Consider the following 26,379-nt stretch of genomic DNA (forward strand, 5'->3'; position numbering starts at 1 on the left):
ATAGAATGTGAACAAGTTCTAAAACATGACCTTCCCTTAGTAAACCCATCTAATATTCATTGCAAAGCAGAGATTCTCTGTTAACCCATTTCTGTTTGGATACATCAGTCTTTGCACCACCCTTGTGCAATGGAATTACCATGCATTCGTTCCAATCATGCGGAATTTTCCCTGTTCTGAGACTCATATTAAACAGCCTGGTCAAAGGAATAGCCAGTTCAACTGAACACTCTTTCTCATACACCCGAGTTTCTTCATCCAGTGAAGAGGTAGCAGCAAACTCAATGTTGCATACAGCAAGTTGATAGCTTTTAGCAAAATGGGCAATCATTAATTGAACAACCTCTTCTGCATCTGTCACTTTCACACCATCTGCATTAAGACAATTTATTCTTTCATATTCATACTTTCTTTTCCTACTCAGACTTAGTTTTCCATACAATAGTTGACTACTCTTCTGGTCTGCTGCTTATAAATTTCATAACAGACATCATACTTATGCAAACGGCATTTTCCTTCCACATCATCCTTTTCTTACTAATCTCTTGCTTGATAAGATTACACTTCCATTTGTCTCCCACCCTATTTATTTTGCAAACTCTTCGGACACATCCTGATATCGCATAATTTAAGTATTTTTTAAATGTTTCCTATGCACTGTCGATATTCTCCCATCCAGCAACCGATACCATTATGCTGAACTCAGTATACTACTTAATTTGTCATAATTTTTTGCTTTGTAGTTCAGGATGTAATCTTTTCTGAATGGAATTCCCAAGTGAGTACTACATGATTACTGTCACCAACCAGAGACAGAAGAGTTACATCTTTAACTGAAACACCCTCTGAACACAATAATCAAATCTAACACTCTTTGAGCTTGAGTTCTTTCTGTTACATGCCATTTGAGGAAGTTTGCAACAGCTCAATAAATTTAGTTTCATTATTCTCATCAGATTTTACTGCTACCTAATCAATGTTTGGATAATAATCCCTCATTACGATTACTCTTTTCCCACCCATCGTCTTTATTCGGTGATGCATTTCTTCATCACTGGCAACTGATTCACCATATTATCCATAATATTAATAATAAATTATTTTCTAATATCTTCATTTTTAAAACAACTGTCTTTTTATCCGAGCTATCAGAATTAATATGCTTAAATGCGGTTTTCATCCTCTCTCTTATTCAATGCTAACTTGTCTTTTGGATGGACTTTCTCATATTTCATGTATAGGGCTAAAAACGGCCTCACCTACTCCCTGTATATATGGGAATAAAAAGGCGTTAGCCGTTTTTTTTTTTTTTAATTTAATCAACACAAACATCTGCCATAACCTAGCTTACCAATTCTATTATATACTTCTATATTTAATTTGTGTTCTATAGGATCACCACTAAGATTACAGCTGGTATTTTCACTTTTCATGACTATTTAAACAGCGGTTTTTCCTTTTTACTGATTTTCATGCCAATCACTCAATCTTGCGGCAGATTTAAGAGGATATCATCTCTCACACACACAAGCGAAGAATTTTCTAAATAATAATATTTAAATATCTGGTTTAAAACACTTTCTTTAATCATAAAGACCATGTAATAAATTATGAATAATAATGAAAATATAGAATTGGATCATATTTAACAACTTTCTGAAGATTCTTCAAGTTAAACTGCTGATTTGTATCCTAAGTGTAAACTATATATTATGCCCATTCTCCTTCCCTCTCGTTGAGAGGGAAGGAGAATGAGAATAAAGGGCTGAAAAGTTCTGATAAACATCTAGAACAAAAATGATATTAAAGCAATTGATATAACCACAAGAAAGAACATAGTTTTTTAAACGAGATATCTTAAAATCTTTAACTGCCATGTTTCAAACTGTAATAATTTTTTTTTTTTTTTCTTTTAGCATATATAAAAAGAGCTGCTCTAATATCATTTTTATTCTAGGTGTTTATCAGAACTTTTCAGTTCCCCACATGTTAAGATTTCATTTATAACAAACATTAATGTCAAATTGAGCTGTTTTTCCTTTGTACTTAACCATGCTTTCTTCTTCATGTAGCTTCCTCAATGAGAGGGTGCAGCACCATGTCCTTATAGTTCTCTCTGTTGGTGGCTTTCCTTTTTGTTTCTGCATAGCCATGTGATCCTGTCCATGATCTCATATCTTCAAGCCATGTCCTTTGTTTTTTGCCTATTGATCCTTTTAACATAATTTTTCCTTCTAAAACTGTTAGTATCCTCTGTCATGCTGAACCTCTCAGTACTGTCCTGTCAATCTCATCTTTCTCTGGATCATTTCTGTAATAAAGATCTCTGTGTTCTCATTCTCTGTAGGACATCTGTATTTGTCACATGTTCTGTCCAATGGATTTTCAAAGCTCTCCTAGCACCACATTTCAAGGACCATTATCTGTTACTCTCTTCTCTGGGTCTCACTTCCATATGTGAAAATTGGCCACATTAATGCTCTTATCATTCTTTTCTTTGTCTTGATACTCACATAACTTCTGAGCAGATCTTTATTTTTCCACAATGCATCTTTAGCTATGGCTGTTCTTATTTTTATTTCTTTATCTTGCTTTTCATCTGCAGTAAAGTAGGTGCGTAAATATTTGTATTCTGTTGTATGTTCAAGTTTCATATTGTTTATTAATATTTCTGGCTCGGATCTGTTTTCTTTTGAGTTTTTGCTAAATTTGTTTTTTTTTTTTGCATTTATATCTAATCCAAATTCTTTACCTTCTTCAATTAGTAGCTGCAGTAATTTGATTAATTTGTTTCTGTTTTCTGCTATTACAATGGTATCATCAGCATATCAAGATTGTTGTATTTTATAACATTGATACTAATTCCTATTTTTTGTTTTTCAATCTTTTTCATCACTGTCTCACTATAGATAGTAAATTTGGTGAAAGGATACAAACTTGTCTAACTCCTCTTTTTATTTTCACTACAGAAGTCTCATCATTAAACAGCTGCATTTTCTGTTTGGTGTAAATCAATTTTATAATCTTAAGTACATGATCTTCTATGTCTAATTTATCTAATATATTGAACATTTTATTATGTTTTACCTGGTCAAAAGCCTTCTGAAAGTCTATGTAAATGTTCCTATTTCTTTCAAGTGATCTTTCTATTAGTGTTTTTAGTTCCAGGATAGCATTAATGGTTCTCATTCCTCTTCTGAAGCCTTTCTGTTGTTCACTCAATTTATTGATTAAGGCTCTTTCAATTTATTTGTTAACAATGGTTAAAATAATTTTAGATGCAAGGGATATTAGGCTCACAGTTCTGTAATCCTCACAATTTTGTGCATTAGTTTTCTTTGGAATTGGTATATAATTACAGATAGATGTTGTAAAAACTTCAGGTAATTCTATTGTTTTATAGATGTCCTGAATGAATTCCACTAAATAGTTGTTATTATTGCCAGTCAAAGCCAAAGCTTTCAGCAGCTCTTAGCCAGAACATTATCACACCCAGGGGATTTATTATTAGGAAGATTCTTAATTACATGTTCTACCTCCTTTCTTGTGGGTAGAGTGGTATCTGTTGTTATGTTTAACTTAAGGTGTCGTGAATCATCTAACGTGTTATCATTATCATCATCATCATAGAGATCTGATAAGTACCAGATAAATGAAAGACCCATCTTCCATTTATCTTCTCCTTATCAATGAGTATGTTTCCATCTTTGTCCTTGATGTTATTAGACTGTGTACGTTTTGATTTTCCATTAAGTTCTTTCACTTTCAGGAATGCTTCTCTGGTTTTGTTCCTATTTTGCAATTCTTCCATCTCAGTGCACTGCCTATATATCCAGTTTTCTTTCAGTCTTTTACATAACTGTTTGATTCTTTTATTCAAAGTCTTAGCAAAAATCTTAGCCTTTCGTCTTCATTTGCTCCTCTTTTCCATGTTCTTCTTTCATCAATAAGGTCAATTACTTCTTGCGTTATCCATGGTTTTTTCTTCTTGTTTATTGATGTGGTTTTTAGCAGATAATAGCTGCTTGTAGTCTATTCCACTGAGAGAGAGGGTTCATTTTCGTTCTTTTCAAACTGCAGTTCTGAAACATTTTCATTAAATTTTGATTTTACTTGGATTTTGTACCATTTGCAGATCCCATTTTAGGGATTGACTTTTTTTTAATTTGTATCGTTTTCAAGGTGACTATTTATTTTCATTAAATCCAGTCTATGATCAGATCCACAGTCAGCACTTGGCATCAACTTTGAGTTCCGTATTCCATTGAAGTAATGTTTACTGACCACAATATAGTCTAATTGATTTTTATATCTTCCATCCAGACTTTCTCATGTGTATCTTGCTGTTGGTTTTTGCTCAAAATAAGTGTTAGTTATGATGAGACTGTGCTTGTTACAGAAATCAATCAACTTTTGTCCTCTCTCATTCCGAATTCCAAGTCCAAATGGACTCACGTGTGTAGATATTCTCTCTGATCCAACTTTTGCATTCCAGTCACCCATAGCACAAATAACTCGATCTTTCTTGCCTCCAGTTTCCTTTATACACCACTCTATTTCATCATACATGTTATCTATTTCTGCTTCTTCATTCTGTTCTGTAGGGGCATATATCTGAATGATCAGCATATCTCTAGGTTTAGACGAATAGCCATTTTCCATTCTTCAAGACTTCAGTGAGGGTTTGAAGGCCACAGAATAGCTGCCCCTTCCCAGAAAAAGTTAGTTAGGGCTAAAGAAATTCCACCTAATCCTTCTGCGAATAAAAGGCATATCATTTTTTTTTTTTTTAAATTAGTAGTATTAAATAATTTGCTCTTTTTATAAACTGGCATAATGAGAACTTCACTTGATCTTATGAAGTATAGTTATTATAAAACTTTTATACCCCAGATTTTATCATTTCTCTTTGAGTATCATTTACTCTAGCTGAATTTCCACATTTCTGATCACTGTTTCTAAGTAGTAAGACTGATCATTTTGCTTTTCTGAGAATTCTTGATACTGTATTTATGTTGAATGCTGTACTAGTGATGTCAGTTTTTTTTCCCTCAGAAAGTCAGGGTTGCAACATTGACAGTGGAGAGTTTTTTTGAGTATATCGGTGATGAGGTGACGAATGCAACGTCATTTTCTAATTGCTCCCTGTGGGGCGTATGCCCCACGTTGGGAAACACTACTGTAGAGTGAATGCTCCCCCCCCCCCCCCACTGCATAGAGTAAAATGTCCTAGAAATGTATTTCAAAATAATGAACAAGGGAAACTTATTGTAAGAATTTTTGATTCTCATATCTCATCTAACTATTGTTTTCTGCCAATTTCAAACTTGAGTTTTGGATTTTATTTCCTAGAAAAGCCTTGTAATCCTTTATTTATTTTTTGAAATCTCATAGGATGACAAAAAGTGGAATAAAAATCATTTAAGTTTTATACAAAATCGCATTTCCAAAACCTGTTCATGTGTTAGAGACTAAGACTTAAGAATGTGTGAAATATGTTGGATTACAGTATTTTGGAATTTTCTTTCAATAATGTATATAAAAAAAGAAAGTATGTGATTATGTTAGATAAAAAATAATAACTATGTTCTTTTTTTAAAAATTGTTTAACTTGTTTTCAATCTGCAGGGAGAAGGAAATAAGAAATAAAAACTAAACCTTAGTGTTTAGCAACAATATATAAAACCATCACAAGTTCAATGAACTGAGCAATAATTCAAATCCAGATTCTTCTTCTTTCGAAGGATGACTGAAGGCTAAAAATCAATGGCCATCTAAAGGTACATACAATCAAATCCTCATGTCAATACCATGATCATAAATTACATTACACTATCAGACTGTTGCAGTTGTATGGTACATGATATGCTGATCATGTAATGACTGAAGATGTCTACAGTATAGATTAACAACATGCATATCACACATTTTAAAACTAAATTTTTATCATAATTCATTCATCTTAAAATTCTAAAAATAGCAATAACATTTAAATTTTTAAAACAGTTCAGGGATTTTTAACAGTCATAAAAGTGCAATTTAATCCACAATCAATATGGTGTTAGGGCTTAATACTATATTACTTTTTCACAATTACAAAAAAAGGCTAAAAAACAGTACTTTGAAACATACTCAATTAGTACTAAGCTTAGAGCAATGATGGAACAAGTTTTTAGAGTCCCCCAAGGAATGGAGGTGACAGAAAGATTTCTTTTGTCATTATTTTCAAAATTAAAACTGTACATTCTTTTTTAAATTAAACAACTTTACCTAACTGCAGTATGATCTACTAAAGATGATTCACCAACAGGTTGTTGAACCATCTGAGATGGAGGAGGAATGGCTCCAGGTCCTGCTATTTGAAAAGAAAGCATTCTCATTTCAAAATTAAAAACCTCGATTTTTATTTTTTTTTTGAAGAAAAATGTACATGCTGAGTGAATGGAAAGAATTCAATGCTATTATTATTATTATGGAGAAATTATTTCAAGATATTAGAACTTATATAAGAATTTCCCCCTAATTACTATCTTCCTGATTGTATACAGCAATCCCTTCATTATTCAATGCAGCTCTGGTAGGTCCACAGTTGTTACACCATACTATGTTGTATATCTGTGATTCCTGAAATAATTTTCCTTTCAGGGTGTGTTTCAGATAAAGAAGAAAATCATGGGGGAGGGATCTTGTAAAGTAGGTGAGGAACAACAAGAATGATTTTTTTTTTTTTTTTTTTTTTTTTTTTTTTTTTTTTTTGGCTAAGAATTTCTGAACATTTCAGACAATGTGCATGCTGTAGAACTATTTGGGTGGCTGTTTTTCTAAAATCACGTCATCATAAAGCTATTAGAGAACAGGCCTGTTAACACTGATTTGTGGTCTGGATTTCAGCAAAAAATCCTAATAGCAAGTGCCTTGGAATTTCTTTGTGTACAATTATGGAGACAAACCATCAGTGTTAGAGCACTTACTTTAATTAGAAGTTCATAGTAAGCACTCAAATTTTGGTTCTCCATATCAAGATAAACATCATGAATAAATAAATAAATAAACGTGTACACACACTGGGACACAAGCTACTTTGGGATACACTACAGTTTTACTGTTTTGGTCAACCAATGGCCTTAGCCTCTGGTTAAAAAAAAAAAAAAAAAAACACTAAAATGTATCGCATATCAGTCAAACAACATCAGTGACTAATGGTTCTGTTTAAGGTCTGAAGACCCATGTTTGGTATGAATTTATTCTTCCCGTTTCTGTATCCAATATATATATATATATATATATATATATATGTGTGTGTGTGTGTGTGTGTGTGTGTGTGTGTATGTGATCATATGCTTCTACTCGGTTGTTGTGATACATTTTAAAAAATATATCGATTTAATGACTTAAAAAACAGAGATAACTTAAAGATTTTAATGAGAATAATACAACTAGTTGTATTATTCTCATTAAAATCTTTATAAGTTATCTCGGTTTTTGAAGTCATTAAATCTATATATTTTTTAAAATATATATATATACACACACTCATGAGCAGTAGAATTAGAGATACCTGCTGTGTTGGCAAAATGGTGCTGTGGTCGCCCTGGCGAATGGAATAGTGCCATGTGGAACGTGACGGGGATGTCGTCAGACCTTGTACTGACCATCTGAGTAATAGTCGAGCACAGAATGGGGAAGACTCGAGATCTCAGCGAATTCAATCCCGGCCAGATAGTTAGAGTCAGATGTATGGGGCACTCCATCTCCGAAGTTGTGCAGGCACTGGACTTTTCACGGGCCACTGTGTGAAGGGTGTACCGCGAGTACATGGAATCGGGTAAAACCACAGCTCCCAGGGAAAACTGCCGTGGTGCACAACTTGTCAATGACGGGGGGGATGCCATCGGCTAGCTCGGATGATAACAGTGGATACACGGGCCACAGTGCTGCAGATCACTAGCCAATTCCATGCTGGACAACAACGACATGTGAGCAGCCACACCATCCAGAACCATCTCTTCGCTATGGGGTAGAGAAGACACCGCCCAACTGGGGTACCTCTGCTCACCGCACGTCACAAGGCACAATGATTAGCATGGGTGCAGGAACACCGCCATTAGACCCTCGACACATGGAAAAAGGTCGCCTGGACTGATGAGTCGAGGTACACGCCAATGGCAGGGCGTGAGTGCGTTGCCAAGCACATGAAGTGATGGATCCCTCGTGCCAGCAGGGTACAGTTAGGGCGGTGGTGGTGGTATCCTCATATGGGGACTGTTTACATGGGATGAAATGGGTCACCTGGTACATCTATCGTCCTTCACCGGCGAACGATACAGGGACCTGCTGTCAGATCATGTGCACCCATTTCTGCGCCTACAGCATCCTGCAGGAGACCTGTACCTATAGCAAGACAATGCACTAGCCCACCGTTCCCGAATTGTGCCGAGTGGGTGGATGAACACGCCACGGACATGAGGATGCTTCACTGGCCCCTGAGGTCCCCTGACCTCAATCCTAGTGAACACATCTGGGATGCTGTTGAGAGAGAGAGAGAGATACGCGCCATGGACCCTGCTCTGACCAATCTCCGTGCATTGTGGGAGGCTGTGCAGCGGTCATGAATCAGTTTGGCTCCCCAACGCTTCCGGTGACTTGTGGAGTCCATGCCACGCCACCATCATCAAGGTGAAAGGGGGTGCTACTCGCTACTAGGCAGGCATCTCTAATTCAACTGCTCATGAGTGTATATATATATAAATATATATAGGTTATTTATGCTTGGAAAATTGTGTTTCTTTTTCTAGGTATTGATGAGCTATCCAAATCGTTGAGACTTAAGCCTTTATTCTTGTTGAGAGTGGGCAGATGAATTAGAATTTCACTTCTTTGAATTTGTCTGTGAGATGTTATTCATCAATCCATTCTCAATTAGAAAGCTTTAAAATCCTAAGAATTTGGTTCATCTCCAACCTGCATAACATATAGAAAAAAAAAACTTCAATAATTTTCCAAACATAAATAATCTATATATTGGATACCAAGAAGAATAGAAATTGCTACCGAACCAATGGTCCTCAACCAAAAACAGAACTAAAAAATAACAGGACAATAGGAAACTAAACCCTCTTTGTTCACAAGCCATGACTTCTGGTCCCTGCTAAGGCCACTCGACACAAATGCTGCTCACTTGCACTTCCACATCTCTCTCTCTCGTTTTGATGGCACCACTGCCACTTCATCCCTAGATAAAGATGAACTCTAGCATCACTCTTTTCCCCCTCTAACTCCATAGATGACAAGACAAATTGCCCCCTGCTATACCAGAATTCAAGCAAAATATGCCTCCTGTAGTTTTTCAGCAAAAAGACATCATAAAATTACTAAATAACTTGGTACTAAAGCCTTCTGGTATTGATGGTATTTCTTGAACACTGTGCTCCAGAAGCTAACAACTGTCCTATATTGTCTCTATAATCTCTATATATCGCTATAATCTAAACATAGCTGGTACTTATTCTAATGCATGGAAGCAATTATGTATCCAAGGTATTTCAAAAAAAAAGGAGATAGAATTCTGCTATCAAACTACTGGCCAATTGCCATCAACCTCAGTACTCTCCAATTAATGGAGAAAGTCAACAACAGTCAATTATTCCACTATCTAGAAGTCCATCAGTACAGATTCTGCCATTCAAGATCCACAGATGGCCTCTTAGTTTACATCACTCCCCTTTGGATAAGTGCCATGGAAAGGTTTAGAGAAACTTGTGCTATCGCTCTTGACATTTCAAGGCCTGCTAAACAAATTGCAATCCTTTGGTCTACCTGCCATTCTCTGTAACTGGGAAGCCAGTTTTCTCTCTTGATTCACTGCATGTCATGGTGGATGGTTTCCTCATGTCAAATTTCTCCAATGCCAGAGTGACTCAGGGCTCTGTTCTATCGCTTGCCCTCTTTCTCTTATAATTATGACATACTGTCAATCACCATTATTCCTATTCACAGCTTAGCATGCAACAATGCTCTTCATTCATCATACTCATTTGACAAACTATGCAGTGCCCAGACATCCCAAGCTTCAAGATCATCTACAACCAGAGCCTTTAACACTGTTCTACATACCATCCTTCAATTGGGATAAAATCTAATCACCTTCAATGCCATCGAAATGGAGTCATGCCTTTTCTCTTGCAAAAGGAATTTCAACTCACCAACCTTAACCCTCAGTAATACAGAAATTACCAGATGAGATAGGATATCCGATCTCTCTCTCTACCTGCTTGGACTAACATTTACCTGCAGCCTCTCCTGGCATGACATCAAATGTTTCTTCAGTATCTAAAAAACAAAGCATGATCTGCTTAAGATGCTATTTTTCACTCATTTAGCTACCAACTCATGCAAATTCCAAATTTGCCCATCTCATTGCTCACATATTTGGGATGGCGAACCAAACACCTCTCTAAAAATTCTTGATGTTATCCAAAGAGAGTACTTCAACTTATAGATGATCCCTCCTTTACAGGTTCACTATCACTATCCTATGATGCAAAAAACATTAAGGGAAGGGCCACAACACAGACTAGTTTCAACCTTTACTGAAGTTTCATCAGTGGGAGCCAGACCAAGGTTAAACAGAAGTTGATAGAAGCCTCAAGATCTTCCATAACCAGTGATTTAAACATTCATCTCCTCATCATCCTCAAAGGTGTGTGTGTGGGGGGGGGGAATAAAGACAACTTAGTAAATTTCAATACCATAAAAACTCAGGGAAAAACTTGCAAGAAAGATCCTACTTCACTCCCTCTTACTTTTGATAATGTTCCAATTTCCTTTCAAAATTAGCTTTCTCTTCTTTGGATGACTGTCCTGCACAAATATATTAGATAAATAGCTTCCTCAGCCTCTAAAAAGCATTGTATTATTTTCTGTTAAAAAAATTAATTCTCAATTCCTAAAAAGTTGCAGATCCATGTGGAATATTGTTCCCACATTTGGGTTAGTGCACCAAAAACCTACCTAAGAATTCATGATGACACACAGAAGAGGGCAATCTGCTTAATAGGTGACTCCTCACACTCCCTTCAGTCATAAATCTGCACTGTGCCTTTTCTATAGGTATACTCATGGACATTGCTCCTCTGAGTTGGCCACTACCAGGGGATAGGGCACTAGCATTATCGTAAATAGTAGCTGTGGTATAAACACGTTGCTCGGATAAGTTCTTATTTTTAGTAAATACAGGCAATATTGCTAAATATAATTGGGGTTATTTTCTTTGTTTTTGATTGTGCTGCTAAGTGTGTTGCTTAGTCATGACTATTATTACGTGATATTATTTCAAAAGCTTTCTATGTTACGCTACTGGTGCAAACAAGAAAAATGGCAGCCAAGATATCGATGTTAATGATATTAATATGTAAGTTTAGTGAAATCTAGAGTGTGTTTAATGTATTCATTGCTGAAGAGTGAATGCAATAAATGCAGTTTGTGTCGAGAGAGGAAGAATGTGGCAGAAGCAAACGATACTACATTATTTTTTTAATTTTATTTTATGTTGAGCCCATACACGAGAGGTTGGTAGATCAACCTATAGTACACTAGTACAGTGTATGGGTTGGAAAAGAAGGGTACTTGTTCACATTGGATTTGAATGACTGTATATCATATTTCTTAAGAAACACATCAAGGGGAAGACTGTTCCATAGTATAGCAGTTGCAGGGATGAAGGAGGAAGAGAAGAAAAAACTTGTTCTGTGGGTTTCAAGCTGCACTGCGTAGGGATGTTGAGCAGTAGCTGCATGTGTTCCAATGAGCTTAGTACCAAGTGGGGGAATTATTGATGCTATTTTGGATGAACATTTTCCATTTAAATATTTGTAGAAAACACATAGTGAGGAGACCGATCATCTGTGCAAAAGTGGAGGGGGGGGAGAGTCGGTAAGAGCTGGGTCATTAATAAGTATGATTGCTCTCCTCTGTATTGAGTCGAGCATTTTGAGGGTCCCACCCCATATGTGGGAGCAGTATTCAATGGTTGGGTGGATTTGTGATTTGTATAAGTTTAACAGCTGTTCAGAAGTGAAGTAACATCTTGAGTGAAAGAGAAATCATAGTTTTTTAGAAGCTGAGGATGCAATGGTTGTTATGTGTTTATGCCAGGAGAGGCTTGATGTCAGGGTAATTCCTAGAAGAGAAATCTCATTGTCTGGAAATTTGGTGTTACCAAAAATAATACTGGGAGAAAACGGTTCTTTTTTATGAGAAATAAGACAATACTGGCTTTTATTTGCATTGAAATTGACTAGGTTATCTGAACCCCGTTGGAGGGTGGCTTGGAGTCTGAATTGAGGGCAGTGGTGGTTGCTGTTCTGTAGGTTGAGGTGAATGGCGGTTGCTGTTCTGTAGGTTGAGGTGAGTTGTGTGGAGTAAGGTTTATCAAAAGAAAGGGAGGAGTGCAGTGTGCTGTCATCTGCAAAACTGTGTATTGGGTTAGAGGTAAACTAAAGTAGGTTGTTGATATATAGTACGAAGAGTGTTGGTGAGAGGACAGAACCTTGAGGAACCCCAGCATTAGTTGAATGGTGAGAGGATAAGGAGCCATCCACCACTACACATAGTGTGAGTCCAGACAGAAAGATGGCAATCCAACTACAGAGGCCTTGAGATAGACCAAACAATGGCAGCTTTCTTAGTAAGCCCTTGTGTCAGATACGGTCAAATGCCTTGGAGATATCAAGTCCAACCGTTGACATTCGTCAAACTTCTCCATGGCATTTGCTAGAGATGGGCGACATATGTGAGCAGATCGCCTGTTGATCGGCAGTGACAGAATCCATACTGGCAGTTGTTTATTAGATGGGTAGCTTCAAGGTAGTGTAGGAATTGAGAATTGATTTTTTCCATTACTTTAGACAGGCCTGACGTGAGCAAGAGATGGGGCCGGTAGTTGGACGGCAGTGACTTGTCTCCCTTTTTGGGAATGGGTTGAATATAGGCCAATTTCCAGGCTGTGGAATAGATACCAGTGGAGAAAGACAGTATATATAAGCAACATAGGACAGGAGACAGTTCTGATGTGCAAACCTTCAGGACAATTGGAGGAATGCCATCAGGGCCAGGAGATTTTTTGTGTGTCTAATTTGGACACACATTAAGGAAATGTGGATATGATCCACATTTCCTTAACACATTTAAACAATCAGCATCTCAGGATCCAGTTTATGTTAGAAAAGGAAAACAACAACAAGTCTCCCATTCCTAGACACTGATTACATGCCAGCCTCATGGAGCCCAATGCATTCACCAGCAGTCACCCCCACCCCAAATCAGTATTTTACTGATCTCTTTCTGGCAAAAGGATATAGTGGGCATCTGGAATGGTTGGGGGACATTTGCCATTGTCAATTATGCGTGCATTGGAAGCAAAGTCCGAGGACAGGAGATTTTTCTGTAAGTGATGATGCAATGGAGCCACCTGGGTATGATAGAGGTGGGAATAGTGTTGGGCAGAAGTTACGACTGATCGCTTTGGCAAGGGACCAAAAGGCTTGGTTGTCATTTGGACAGGCTGCTAATTTCCTGCTTTTTGCTCTTTCAAAACTCTGTTTTGAAAGCAGTGATTGTTTTATTTTTTGCATTTATTTCATGCTTGAGTATAAACTCTAAGGGAGATGGGATTCTTGATTTGAGCCAGTAATGGTATGTTTGGTTTTTCATTTGTACAGCCTTGGTGCATCTGTACATGAAATACATCTATGATCCCACAATACTCAGAAGACTCCATAGGCTCCTGAAAAAGGTTACCTCTTGGGTTGTGGAAGTTAAAACCAAACTAAAACAATATAACTCTAGACCCCTCCTCAGACATGAAGACCACCAAAAATCCATAAAAAAATGTGCCATTATGTTCAATTGTGGTGGCACTGATTCACCAAAATACAAATTAGCCAAACATTTAGCCAAAGTGCTCACACAATATACTGACAATACACCTTTACACATAAGAAAAAACTCAACCCACTTTAAAGCCAGTATAGAGAACTTCAGACTGCCATACCGGTTCGATTTTGATGTCTTTATTCACTAATGTCCCACTCAAAGACATTTACGAACTCATCCAAGCCATATTTCTTCCCGCTATCTCAGCCCTGTTTCAGTTCACCATGAACTCAGGCTATTTTGTTTGGCAAGGAAAATTTTACAAACAGATAGAGAGGACAGTCATGGGTTCTCCACTTCTGGCCAACTTCTTCATGGAGGCCTTTGAAGGAAAAGCCTTAAACTGCCCCACATAAACCCACTGTCTTATTATGCTGGGTAGATGACGTATTCTCTATTTGACCACATGGTCTGGATATGATTCACATTTCCTTAACACACCTAAACAATCAGCACCTCAAGATCCAGTTTATGTTAGAAAAGGAAAACAATAACAGTCTCCCATTCTTAGACACTGATTACATGCCAGCCTCATGGATCCCTATGCATTCACCAGCAGTCACCCCCACCCCCCAAACCATATGGGATTATTAAAAAACCTTATATAACAGGGCAAAATTAATCAGTTCTGATAACAGTGCCCTAACTATTGAACTTGACCATATTCTCAACACTTTCCTAGCCAATGGTTACAATCTCAAAAAATGTTACCTCCCCCCCCAACAGAGCAGAGATTACTCATGATCTATCACCATTCCATACATCCAAAAAACTGACAAAAATCCTAAATACGCTAGAAGAATGCCACACTATTACACAGCAGCAAATACAAATATGAAAGGCTATTCCTCAAATCTGCCTCAGCCCTGACAAACTTTCCAAACCTCCACAAATCTGGGTGCTTGAGACTGCCCCTAATATGGGAAGAGTTAATCCTTAGATCTTTAGCCCAACGGCCAAGACTACTCAATTTAGCCCACTAGTGGGCCCTGTTCAGGATTCTAGGCCTGACTTTGATTGCCTTTCTCCACCCTCATTTGCCCAGGTGTTATTGAGTGCATACACATACCATTGTTTTTGTGATCCCTGATGATGGCACTGTAACTTTGCCGAAATATAGGAAAGTATTAATTAAAGTTATACGGAGGCTGTTCAATAAGTTATAAGACTATATTTATACAGAAAACAATTACCTTTAATCGTCATCATTTACATGGTCTTTTTCGAAGTAACTACCGTGAGACGCGATGCATTTGTTCCAACGTTGCGTCCACTTCTTAAACACATGTGAAAGTCCGTTTTTTGAGAGTTCTTTCAAAACCGCCTATGCAGTTTTTACACATGCTTTGTTGCTTTCGAAATGGCTGCCTCTTAGTGGTTTCTTGAGCTGAGGAAACAGCCAGGAATCGCACAGTGCGAGATCACGACTGTATGGAGGGTGTGATAGGATATCTATGTTGTTCTTCTGCAATACGTCCACTGCACGACCAGCAATATGTCGCCTTGCATTATCGTGGTGCAATAAGAAGCCATTCTTCAGCAATAGACGCTTCCTTTTGATGTGCTATACCATTGTCCGTAAAACATCCGTATAGTATTAGCCGTTTACAGTATTTCCGGGTTCTACAGCGTGTTGGTAAACAATGCCTTCGTAGTCAAAAAACATTATGGTCATAACTTTACCAGCCGATTTTACAGTTTTTGCTTTCTTGGGGGTAGGCAAAGACGGATGCTTCCATTCACTGCTTTGTTGTTTCATTGTAGCGTCATAGTGATACAACCAAGCTTCATCTGCTGTAATGATGCATTTTAAGAAATTGTCGCCTTCTTGTTCTAGTCTTTCTTTCCATTCTGTACACACATCCACTCGATGCTGCATTTGCACTGGTGTCAAGAGTTTGGGAATCCATCGGGCGCAAACACGTGTCAGTCCCAAATGTTCAGCCATGATTGAGTGAACACTTCCCACAGAAATATTCAGGACAACATGCAGCTGGCCTACTGTAATTCTGTGATCCTCCTTGATGATAATCGCTGCTGTGTTGATCATTGTCTCTGTGATGGACATTGAAGGTCTTCCCTCACATTCAAGCTCTTCCACATTATTCCTTCCTTCCTTAAAAGTTTTATGCCAGCGAAAAACACTTGCCCTTGACATTGCTTCATCGTGGAAAGCTTCGCGTATCATGTTAAAAGTGTCCGATGCCGATTTTTGCAAGCGCACACAAAATTTAATCGCATAGCGCTGTTCCAAGGATTCTTCCATTTTGATGACCGGTTGCGGCTCGTAGGCATGCCGAAACAAGCTTGCGTTTAGTCATGTGACACTCTGGCACATCAGCCCGTATATGCCATCTATCAACCTCTTTTGTTAATACAGACAGCAACATTTCTTTATTCCACAGAAATTAATATTGTGATGAGTGGTTTCACGACAGTAAAATTAGTCTTATTACTTATTGAACAGCCTTCGTAATTAATATTTTAGTGAAGTCATTAGCCTATATATGCAAGAAGCCCAGTCGTGAAGTTACTTCACATGCACACTTTGCTTGCTTACACTTGGATAAGGATGAAACCAAGAATATAGTTTCTTGGTATCTTTAATTTATAGTATAACAAAGCAAAAATAACTTTCAGCATGTATAACATGCATATAGCAGCACTCAATGTTTGAAACATCACTCTTTTGCCTTCATGCACGCCAGAAGTTAGTGAGGCCACATATCGATGGCGACACACATAACATTCAACGGAAACACTGCCATTGCTTACCCCAAATCCATCTTCAGGCTAGTGATGCTCAGATGTTGTTTCTTGCGGGCTACTCTCTCAAGTTCCGACTAATAATCCGATTATGAATAAATAGTCTGATACACAAACATCCTACTGATCCTGAGTGTTTTTATCATGTTGAAAATAACAGATGGCTGCATTCCAACCTTGTGAAGTGCTATTACAGCAACACAGTTCTCATAATCTTCCCACAGCATGTTAACCCATACAGCTAGACAACTCTCTCTCTACTGATAAGCACGCAAATGGTGGCTGTGCACAGCATCACTAATGGAACCAGGCTTGCAAAATTCTCTGGGCAGTGCAGGGGTGCGCAGAAGTTCCAAGAATGTACAGAAAGTTGAAAAGAAATTGGCCATGCAAGCTAAAGGTAATCAAGAAGAATTTTATTATTATGCTGCAAGTAAAAGAATGACTGAATGCGAAAGAATAACTTTACTGAATGCAGATAGTACCCTTCTGTTCAGAAAATGATGAGATTGTTCAAAAGAGTGCTCAAATTGCTAACATCAGCCATCTCCCAGGTATATGTCACATGATGCACAGTACTAGTACTACACTGAATGAAGATACTGAGATGCATGAGAATGAGTTCATAAGCTGCTGCGTAACGTAAATAAGAATTTGATAATAGGGTCAAATGTGATATTAGTACATATGCTAAAAGAAAGTTGCTGAATTGGCTAGGCCCCTGACACATCTGTATAATATAACTTGAGTCTTAGCTCAGGAAATATAGTACAGGAATATAAAGAATGTATGACAGTTCCACTGTAGAACAAAGATGGTGCAAAAACTGATGTGCCTAACTATTGACCTGTTAGTATCTCTGGTAAAGATTTCAGAGAAATTAGTAAGTACTCATAAACCCATGCTGATTTACTATAGGGAGATCATGTCTGAATTGGATAAATGGAATAAATATGGTATGATAGTGTTGGACTTTGCTAAGGCATTTGATAGAAAACCGCATGAAAGACTGTTGCATAAACTGGAGGATATGGGATGGGATATAAACTATTGACTTGGATAAGTGGACAGGTATGAGAGAGTAGTATATGATGGTTGCGAATCTGTTCAATTTAAGGTGACCAGCAGTATACTACCATAAATCAGTTCTTGAATCATAGTTGTTCAAATCTACAGTATACATTAATATTTGAAAAGATCTGACAGAAGGTGTTCAATTATTTGCTGATGATGCAAAGATAGGCAGCGCAGTTAGGGATGCTACTGACATGACATCCAGCACTTACAGAATGATTTGAATAGGATGGAAATATGATGAAATATGGCTGTCAATTCAATGTCAGTAAGTGTTAAGTTATGCAATTTGGCATGATGAGATTTCTCATGACATATTATACTGGTGGAATTACGTAAGATGAAACTGATGAGGCTAGGGATGCTGGAATTATGGTTGAAAGGAATATGAAGTTCAAAGGTCACAAAATAATTGCAAAACTCCGTAAATAATTGCAATGTTGAAAACAAATATTGAAATGCAAGGATAAGAAAGCTATTTTGCATCTTTAAAAGGCCTTGATATGAACGTAGACTATTATGCACAGATCTGGTCTCCTATGTTCAGCAGCGATAAAGAAGCAGTCAAAGGGTGTTAAGAAGAGTTACAAAGATTATATTGGGATTACGTAGATTATAAGGGTAGATTGAGAATATGGGAAATGCAGCCACTGGTAAACGGGAGAAAGAGGGGTGATATGATAGAAGCCTATAAACTTCTGAATGAGTGTTATAAGATATTGCTGATGAAATTTTTTGCTGTGTGGAAGGTGGGGAAAACATGGAAGTTAAGTTTGTACATCATTAAGAAAGGGATAAGAGCTAGATTTCTCTCTCTCATAGTGAGTGCATCTAGTGTGAATGAGTTTAAGAGAAGATATGACAGATGTGGGTGATGTATGGTCTCCCTCCATGAGTTCTTGACCTGCTAGAGGTCACAGATGATGATAATGTAGGTGAGTTTCCCTTAATGAAATTTATAAGAATAACTGATTAGCTTGTTTCATTTAGTATACTTGAAATGACCATAGCAAGCAAGTAAAGGTGCTCAACACAAATTACCATTTATCTTTGGGAAGCTGAAATCATAAATCAAATGGCTATTATCTCTCTCTGCTTCCTTCAAATGAAACTTCAGCTGTGCTTCACAAAATGCATAAATGCCTAATTAGATTTGTTTTATCTGTCCATTATATGCAAGTTATTCCAGGATTTTGATCATTGTTATTTTGGAAGTAAAGCTAAGGTAATGAAGTCAGTGTATTATGCCTGTAAACCACTTTTTTTCTACTGGCTCTATGATTCTAAATGGATGGCTTTATTAAACTTTAATATTTGTAATTCTTAAAAACATATTTACCTAACTACTCAAATTTTTCTCCAGACCATCCAATAGTTCATGTGAAATTAAAGGAAATAGTGACAATCAAAAATTCAACTCCAAAGAATTGTAAACTGTATTGCATGTAAATAATTAAAACATTTGCTAATGTGAGTGTGCTTTTGATTATACTGGTATGCTACAGAGCAAAAATTTTCACTGGTGAACCAGTCCTAAGTTCATTCAAGAGGGGTTGTTGAAAGGACTGCCCTGCCATCTGTTGAAAAAACACAGATTCCCTCTTTCTTATTACTCTCCCATACACAGCACTGATATGCTATAGGTAGGTCTTGTGACCTTTCATGTGCGGATCAGCCAAAAAAAAAAACTGTTTCTTGGGGGATGTTATTAAAACTTCATCAGTAACAACAGTTCTTCTACTTGGATCTTAAAATGTTTCCTCCAAGGAGTGCTGATTGAGATTCCATAACGAAGGCTGATCCATCCTTTGCCCATATAGGATTCAAGTCATGAATAGAAAATCCAGAGAACAAGGGTGTGTGGATAATGGCTTTATATTACATTTCATATTACTTTATAATAAAACACTAAACTAGTAGTATACAAATCAGTTTCAACTTAGGCTCTCAAAAATGAGAATTAAAAACAGTGAGTGACTGAAGATTAGAGACCAGAGATGTGAGTTTTAAAAAAGAAATTAAGGGATGAACAGATGGTATCAAAAGTATAATCATATTAAAAATGAAGATATTAGATAGGAACTGGAGAATGTGTGAAAATAACTAATCTCAAGTGGTATGGTCACTTAAACAGATTGGGAGTGGAAAGGGGTTAGCAACAACAGTAGTTGGATGTCATAAGATCAAAAGTAGAAGAGATCAGTAACAAGGTGACTACTGTAGTACCTTAGAGAAATTAAATGCCTTATCTCACCATATTGAAAATCTAACATTCTCGTGGAAAGGCTTAGACGTTGGTTAATGCATTTTTACTAAACAGCTTAAGGAAATTACAACGTATACTAGGATATACATTAAAATAAATTTTAATCAGAAAACCTTCACCCAATTGCCCAAGAATACCAACATTGCCTGCTAAGGGGCACCATCAGGACTTTTAGGAGAAAGATTAGCTTCCTGCTTCGTCCTCATTTACTGTTTGTTGTGCTTGCGTGCACGTGTCGTTTTTAAGTTCCTATGAAAATGGCAACGTGACATTGCTGAAATATTGGGAGTGTATTAAAATTTATTTTAATGTATATCCTAGTATACGTTGTAATTTCCTTAGGCTGTTTAGTAAAAATGAAAATCTAACAGGGGAGATTAACTTTGAAGAAAATTGTTAGTAAGAAGCCAGTAATAATGTCAACTAAATTATGTAGTGCTGTCATAGTATTCTCTACACTGAGGGAATGAGGAAGATATTATATTTAATATTTATTCTAATTTTTAATGTTTGCCTTCTGTAATCCCCCCCCACCTCTATCTATCTATATATATACTTACATAAATATACATGTATCTATGTATATGTAGTCAACAGCTAAAGAAATGACGAGAAGTATAAGAGAGATATGTTTCAAAGTACCATTCTTGTATAGTCATCATCAATGCTTCCTGTGTCTACTGGCACATAAGGCTGCAATGCTGGTTTTCCATTTGCCTGTCCCTAGCAGCTGCTCTTGCTTCTACCCAGCTTGCCCATCCTACCTCATTCATTTCAAATTCCATCATTCCTTTTCCAAGTTAATTTTGGGTGACCTCTAGAGTGTCTCCATTCTGGTGTCCAACTCAATGCTATTTGGAGAATTCTGTTTATCCCCATGCACAGAACATGACGGGTCCATTTCCATCTTCTTAGGCGTATCTCTTTTCTATCGACTTGGATCTTTAAAAGTTCCTCGTTAGTGGTTGTATTTGGCGAAAAAATTTAAAAAATTCTTCTTAAACATTTGTTTTGGAAAATATTCAATTTATTACTTTGAAAAAAATCTGTAAATCTATTGTGCAAATATTAATTTTCACTTTAACTGTAATAATTGATGCTTTATTCTTTGTAAAACGTCTTCATCAATGTCACCTTATTTATTATTGATTCAAGGTATGTAAAAGTATCAACACCTTCAATTGTTTCATTTTTTAATTTAATTTCTTTATTTGATTTTTCATTTATTCACAACCTTGGTTTTCTTCTCATTTATATGAAGACCCACAGTTTCTGAACAACGACTAAAATCATCGGTTTTTAGCTTTAAGTCATTTAACTTGGAGGACAGAAGCACTATGTCATCAGCATAATCAAGGTCTTCCAGAATGCACTCAGAAAGAAATTCTGAAATCCCAACATATTCCTCTCTATTGATGATTGAGTTTTTCATAATTCAATCAATTAAGATATAAATAATAGACCAGATAGAACACATCCCTGCCTAACTCCAGTTTCTATGATAAAGAAGTCTAAGTTTTCCATCTATTTCCAAGTAAGACTTACTGCCATTATACATATTCTTGATAATGTTGAGAAATTTATAAGGTATTCTTCTAATATTTTCCAAAGTTTCTCTCTATCTACTGAGTCAAATGCTTTACTAAAATCAATGAAGTTTAGATAGAGTGGAGCTTGAAATTCTATACATTGTTCAATTATATTTCTAAGAGTGAATATTTGTTGGATGGTTCCACAGCCAGTCTGGAAACTTGCCTGTTCTTCTCTTAATAAGTTTTTGATTTTTTTTAATTTATTAATTAAATCTTTTGTAAAAACTTTTGCAGGAATTGAAAGCAGACTTGTTCCTCTCCAATTTTTGCATTTGATCAGATTTTTTTTTTTTTTTTTTTTTGAATTTTTATAATTACCGCTTCTTTTCATTTTTGAGGAATTTTTTTGTCTTACATATTTTGTTATATAATCTTTGTAATTTGGTAGTAGTTGTATTAAGATCAACTTTTAACATTTTGGCATTGATATTGTTATTTCTGCATGCTGTTAGATTTTAGTGCCCTCAGGGCATCTTTGACTCCACTCAACAAAACCTTATCTTTGGAAATGTTCAAAGTGGGTATTACACTAGTTGTAATATTTTGTGCATATTGAGACCCTGTACCTACCTTTACATTCAAGGTTTCATCAAAAAATTCCATCTTGCTTCAATTTTAGAGTCAATCGTCAATAACTTTCCTTGTTTGTTTCTAATGGAGGAAGGAGTCACTTTTTTGTTATCACTGATTTGTTTTATAATCTGATAAAGTTGTCTAATTTGTCCATTTTCTGCAGCATGTTGCACTTCTTTTGCTAATTCATCAATATATTTTCTCTTGTTGGCTCTTGCAGCTTGCTTTATGCTTTTATCTAGTTCATTATAATGATTGTATATACCTCATATAATCATTCTGAATTTGTATTATTCATTAATAATTTAATCTTTTTTCTCTCTTCGATGATTTTCCAAGATTCTGCAGTTAACCATTCTTTGTTTTTCTTTTTTCTTCGTTTACCAATTACATCTTCAACAACTTGTAGGTGTTCCTGAAGTTTTTCCAATATTCTTCTATGTTTTCTGCTGTTACATCTTGATTTTCTTCTATTTCTAATATATTGAATCTGTTCTTTATCTCCAAAGTAAACTTTTCTTTTGTTTCTTTAATTTTTAATTTTTCAGTATCAAATGCAGTTCTTGAACTTCTTTTCTTTCTTAATACACTTTGAAGTTTTAATTTCAACTTTGTCACTAACAAGAAGTGGTTGGAACCAATGTCTGCACCATGTTTGTCTCTCACATCAAGCATGGATTTTAAAAATTTACTATTTATAGCAGCATGATCAATTTGGTTTCTTTTATTACCATCTGGCAAGGTCCATGCCAGTTTATGTATTTCATCGTGCTTAAATTTACTTCCTCCTATGAAAAAGTTCATTTCACAAAAGAATACAAACATCATGCCATTTTCATTTCGGCCTCCACAAGCCTCAAAACCTAAGGAATTTTCTTCTACATGACCTTTTACCCACTTTTGGATTAAGATTGCCAATGAGTATTATCATATCATGTTTTGGAATAGAAATTAATCTTTTGGAGTTGTTCATAAAAGCATTCTTTTATTTCTTCATCTGCATCATTAGTACTTTCTGTTGTGCGTAAACCTGCACAACAGAAAATTTGATAAATTTAGAATAGAACCTGGCTTTTATAATTCTCTCATTTACTGGTTTCCATTCCATCAAGTTTTTGGTTACTTTTGGGTTCAATATTAGCACAACTCCTCTTTCATGCTTCTCCTCTGATCTGGAGTACAATATTGTCTTATTGTCTTTAGTTATAAGTCTACCAAAACCAGTCCATCTGAGCTTGCTGATACCTAAAATGTCTAACTTGTAATTGTCCATTTCATTTGTCATCTGTCTGGTTTTTCCTATCTGGTACAGTGTTCTGACATTCCATAATCCAATCTTTAAAGTTTTTTGTGGCTTCATAAGTGACTCTTTCAACATCAAGGGTTCCGAAAGGCTTTCTCCTTGGTGTGTCGTATATACGTTATCCACATCAGACTAGGCTAGATAACCATCTTCTGGGGTCTTGCAAGTCACATCTGTTGCTAGGAGCATTTGCTCATCCAGATTTGCAGTTTCCATAATCAAATAATTTTTTACAGGGAGGGGTGATTAGCCTTCACCCAATCCCCGAAGGGGACCCGGCTATATCCCCGAGGACTGGGTCTCCATTTATCGTCTCTTATGATACGCAGGAGTGCAGTTGGGTGAACATGGGGATTTGGTGTATAGTGCAAATCCTTTGTAACTATAAACCTAAAGCAATAATTATAAATATCATTCTGAATTTTGCCATTACAGAAAAACAAATTATAGTCAGATAGCAAGGATATTTCTTTCAACAACCATTCTTGAATGAACTTAAGACTGGTTCATCAATGAAAAGTTTTGCGCTATACCATACTAGTGATCAAATGCACATCACGCTAGCATGTTGCTTTAATTGTTTACATAGAATAACCTTAAATTGTATGGAGTTGAATTTTTGATTTACTATTTCTGTATTGAAAGCTCCAAACAAAAACTGGAATGCTAAATATATTTATTAAGAACTGTAAATTTTAATAAATCCATCGATCTGTGGGATATCGCTGACAAAACTGTATTCTATATTGACTTAACCTAAAAGACAATGACAGTAAACTAACAAAATGTCATACTCTCTGCAGTGTTATTCACAGATCGTCATGTCATGTGGTTAACCATAAGACAAGTTCACAGCATGTTTTTGCATTCTCCACTATCTAATGATAATTTCTCTAAAACAGCCAGCTTACTGTCAATACCACAGGCTTGTTGTGCATTCATACAGATTTTTAATTCTTCAATCCCTTTCTTCTTAAATCTATAATTTTGAAACAATCTTTTATTATTCTCTCATTTTTACTTCATTTTTGTCATGTCATCTTATTCACTGGTTCTATATTTTTATGTTATTTCAAATTTAATACTCTGTATCAGCACCATTGCCACAAAATCCAGGGATATATCTAAAATTTCATATTCTTAATCAGAGCCATACTTATGCACAGGTGCACGAGGCTCTAGCTGGGGGTTCCAAAAAATTAGGACCAATTTAAGGGTCCCTAAACAATAAGGGAGGGGTCTGACTGCCTGGGAAAAAATGCAAGTACAGCGCTGTTCTTAATATATTAAATATAATTTCATGACTACCTGTTTTTGGCAATTTATATTTACGAACCTTTTTAAATGTAGCTTACCATTTTGATAATTTCTAACATGAGATCAAAATGGTATTTTCATCAGTAAATGCCAATTCGATATCATGATTTTTTTTTTTTTTTGCATGTCATTCTACATGTGATTTTTTATTTTTATTTTTTTAAAAAATATGATAGCAAGCCAGAATCTTAGCAAAATATTTCTTGACTCTCATTGGTTAACATCATTTGTGCAACTTGGTACAATTTTTATTTTTTACCTTACAATGAAATGAGTGCTTATGTTACCTATTATAGATATAACAGAAAAGACAAGTCCTTAATAGCAGAAAAATAAGCAGTAATACTTCAATTTATGATTCAATTTTAATGCTCAATCAAAGCCCCCTTTTAAAATTGCCAGCCTGGTTGGCTGAGTGGTTAGCGTATCCACCTTCCAGCCAAAAGGCTGCGGGTTCGAATCCCGCCATGAGCATGCATGTTTGTGATTGTCTGTGAAAATACTAGTGGTGGTGGTTGGCGGTAGATGGCGTTGATGTAGAACATAGTAGTAGTTGGTGGATTGAGTGGTGGAGATGGAAAGTTGTGGAGTAGGCACCCTCCCTCGATGAGTCTTTGGACTCCCTGGAGGTGCTATGTAATAATAATAATAATAATAAAATTAATTACAATGAATGTTAAATACCAAAATAAAACCACTACAATACCGAATTTGTAAAAATGATAGAAACACCAGTAATATTTTCACATCCAAAATGCTCTATTTTATATAACTGTGTGCAGCAAATCTCAAAATTTTTATAACTAATTTAAATACTTCATTTAAATGAAAAAATTAACTTCATCAAAAGAAATGCAAGTAAGAACAAAGGGCTTTATTTCAATACAGTAAAACTTCATCTGACTTACCAGTAGGCTTTCTTGGTATTGGCCTTTGAATGACTTGTGGGTGTGATATAATTGTCACAGGCTTAATTTCACTTATTTCTACATAACATGAAAAAATGTATTTACATGCTATACACTTTAATAAGCAAAAAACAGAATAGTGCAGTTAAATCAACATTTTCAATTTATTTACTAATGACAAGTTTCTATACACAGGTAACACAAAATGGCTTACACTTTACACATCAAAATTTGTAAAAATGGAGTTGACATTAAAATGCCATGCTATGCTATTTTCAAAGATCCCCCTCCCCCAAATCATACAAAGATTTTTTACAAACCACTAAAATACAGGATGGCCATAAAATAACTTTCCCTCTTTGGAGGCAGCTATAGCTAAAACCAATAAATGGAATGAGACCAAATTTTATATTGAGACCTTTGAAGGCATGGGGAGGTGATTTCTGCAAAAAAAAAAAAAGATTTAGTACCAAAAATCACCAACAGGGGAAATTTTGGTGGTGGCAGTCAAAAACAAGCGGATAATTACATTCAAGGCAGATAAAATGGAATAGTAACATTTCAACGGTGTAAGCGACAGCCGCATTACTCATTCCAGGTGAATATGTGGCACGTTACAATGATGATAATAATAATTAAACTAAAACA

General features: G+C 36.1%; 1 protein-coding gene across 4 annotated transcripts in view; it reads right to left on the reverse strand.

Moving 5' to 3' along the window:
• LOC150104343 (ralBP1-associated Eps domain-containing protein 1-like) overlaps positions 1 to 26,379 on the reverse strand; it is a 485,081-nt gene that overhangs the window by 176,452 nt on the left and 282,250 nt on the right. For 3 of the 4 annotated variants that reach the window (XM_090396933.1, XM_090396930.1, XM_090396931.1), the window contains 2 exons: positions 25,732 to 25,809; positions 6,271 to 6,355 (listed from right to left, as the gene is read on the reverse strand). In XM_090396933.1, coding sequence (XP_090253059.1) covers positions 6,271 to 6,355; positions 25,732 to 25,809 — 163 coding nt within the window. The remainder of the gene's footprint in view (positions 1 to 6,270; positions 6,356 to 25,731; positions 25,810 to 26,379) is intronic. The other variant, XM_090396932.1, reaches the window with a different exon arrangement.

Source organism: Typopeltis vanoorti, chromosome 8, assembly GCF_054136105.1.
Source record: "Typopeltis vanoorti isolate ZY-2024b chromosome 8, IOZ_Tvanoo_1.0, whole genome shotgun sequence".
NCBI lineage: Eukaryota > Metazoa > Arthropoda > Arachnida > Uropygi > Thelyphonidae > Typopeltis > Typopeltis vanoorti.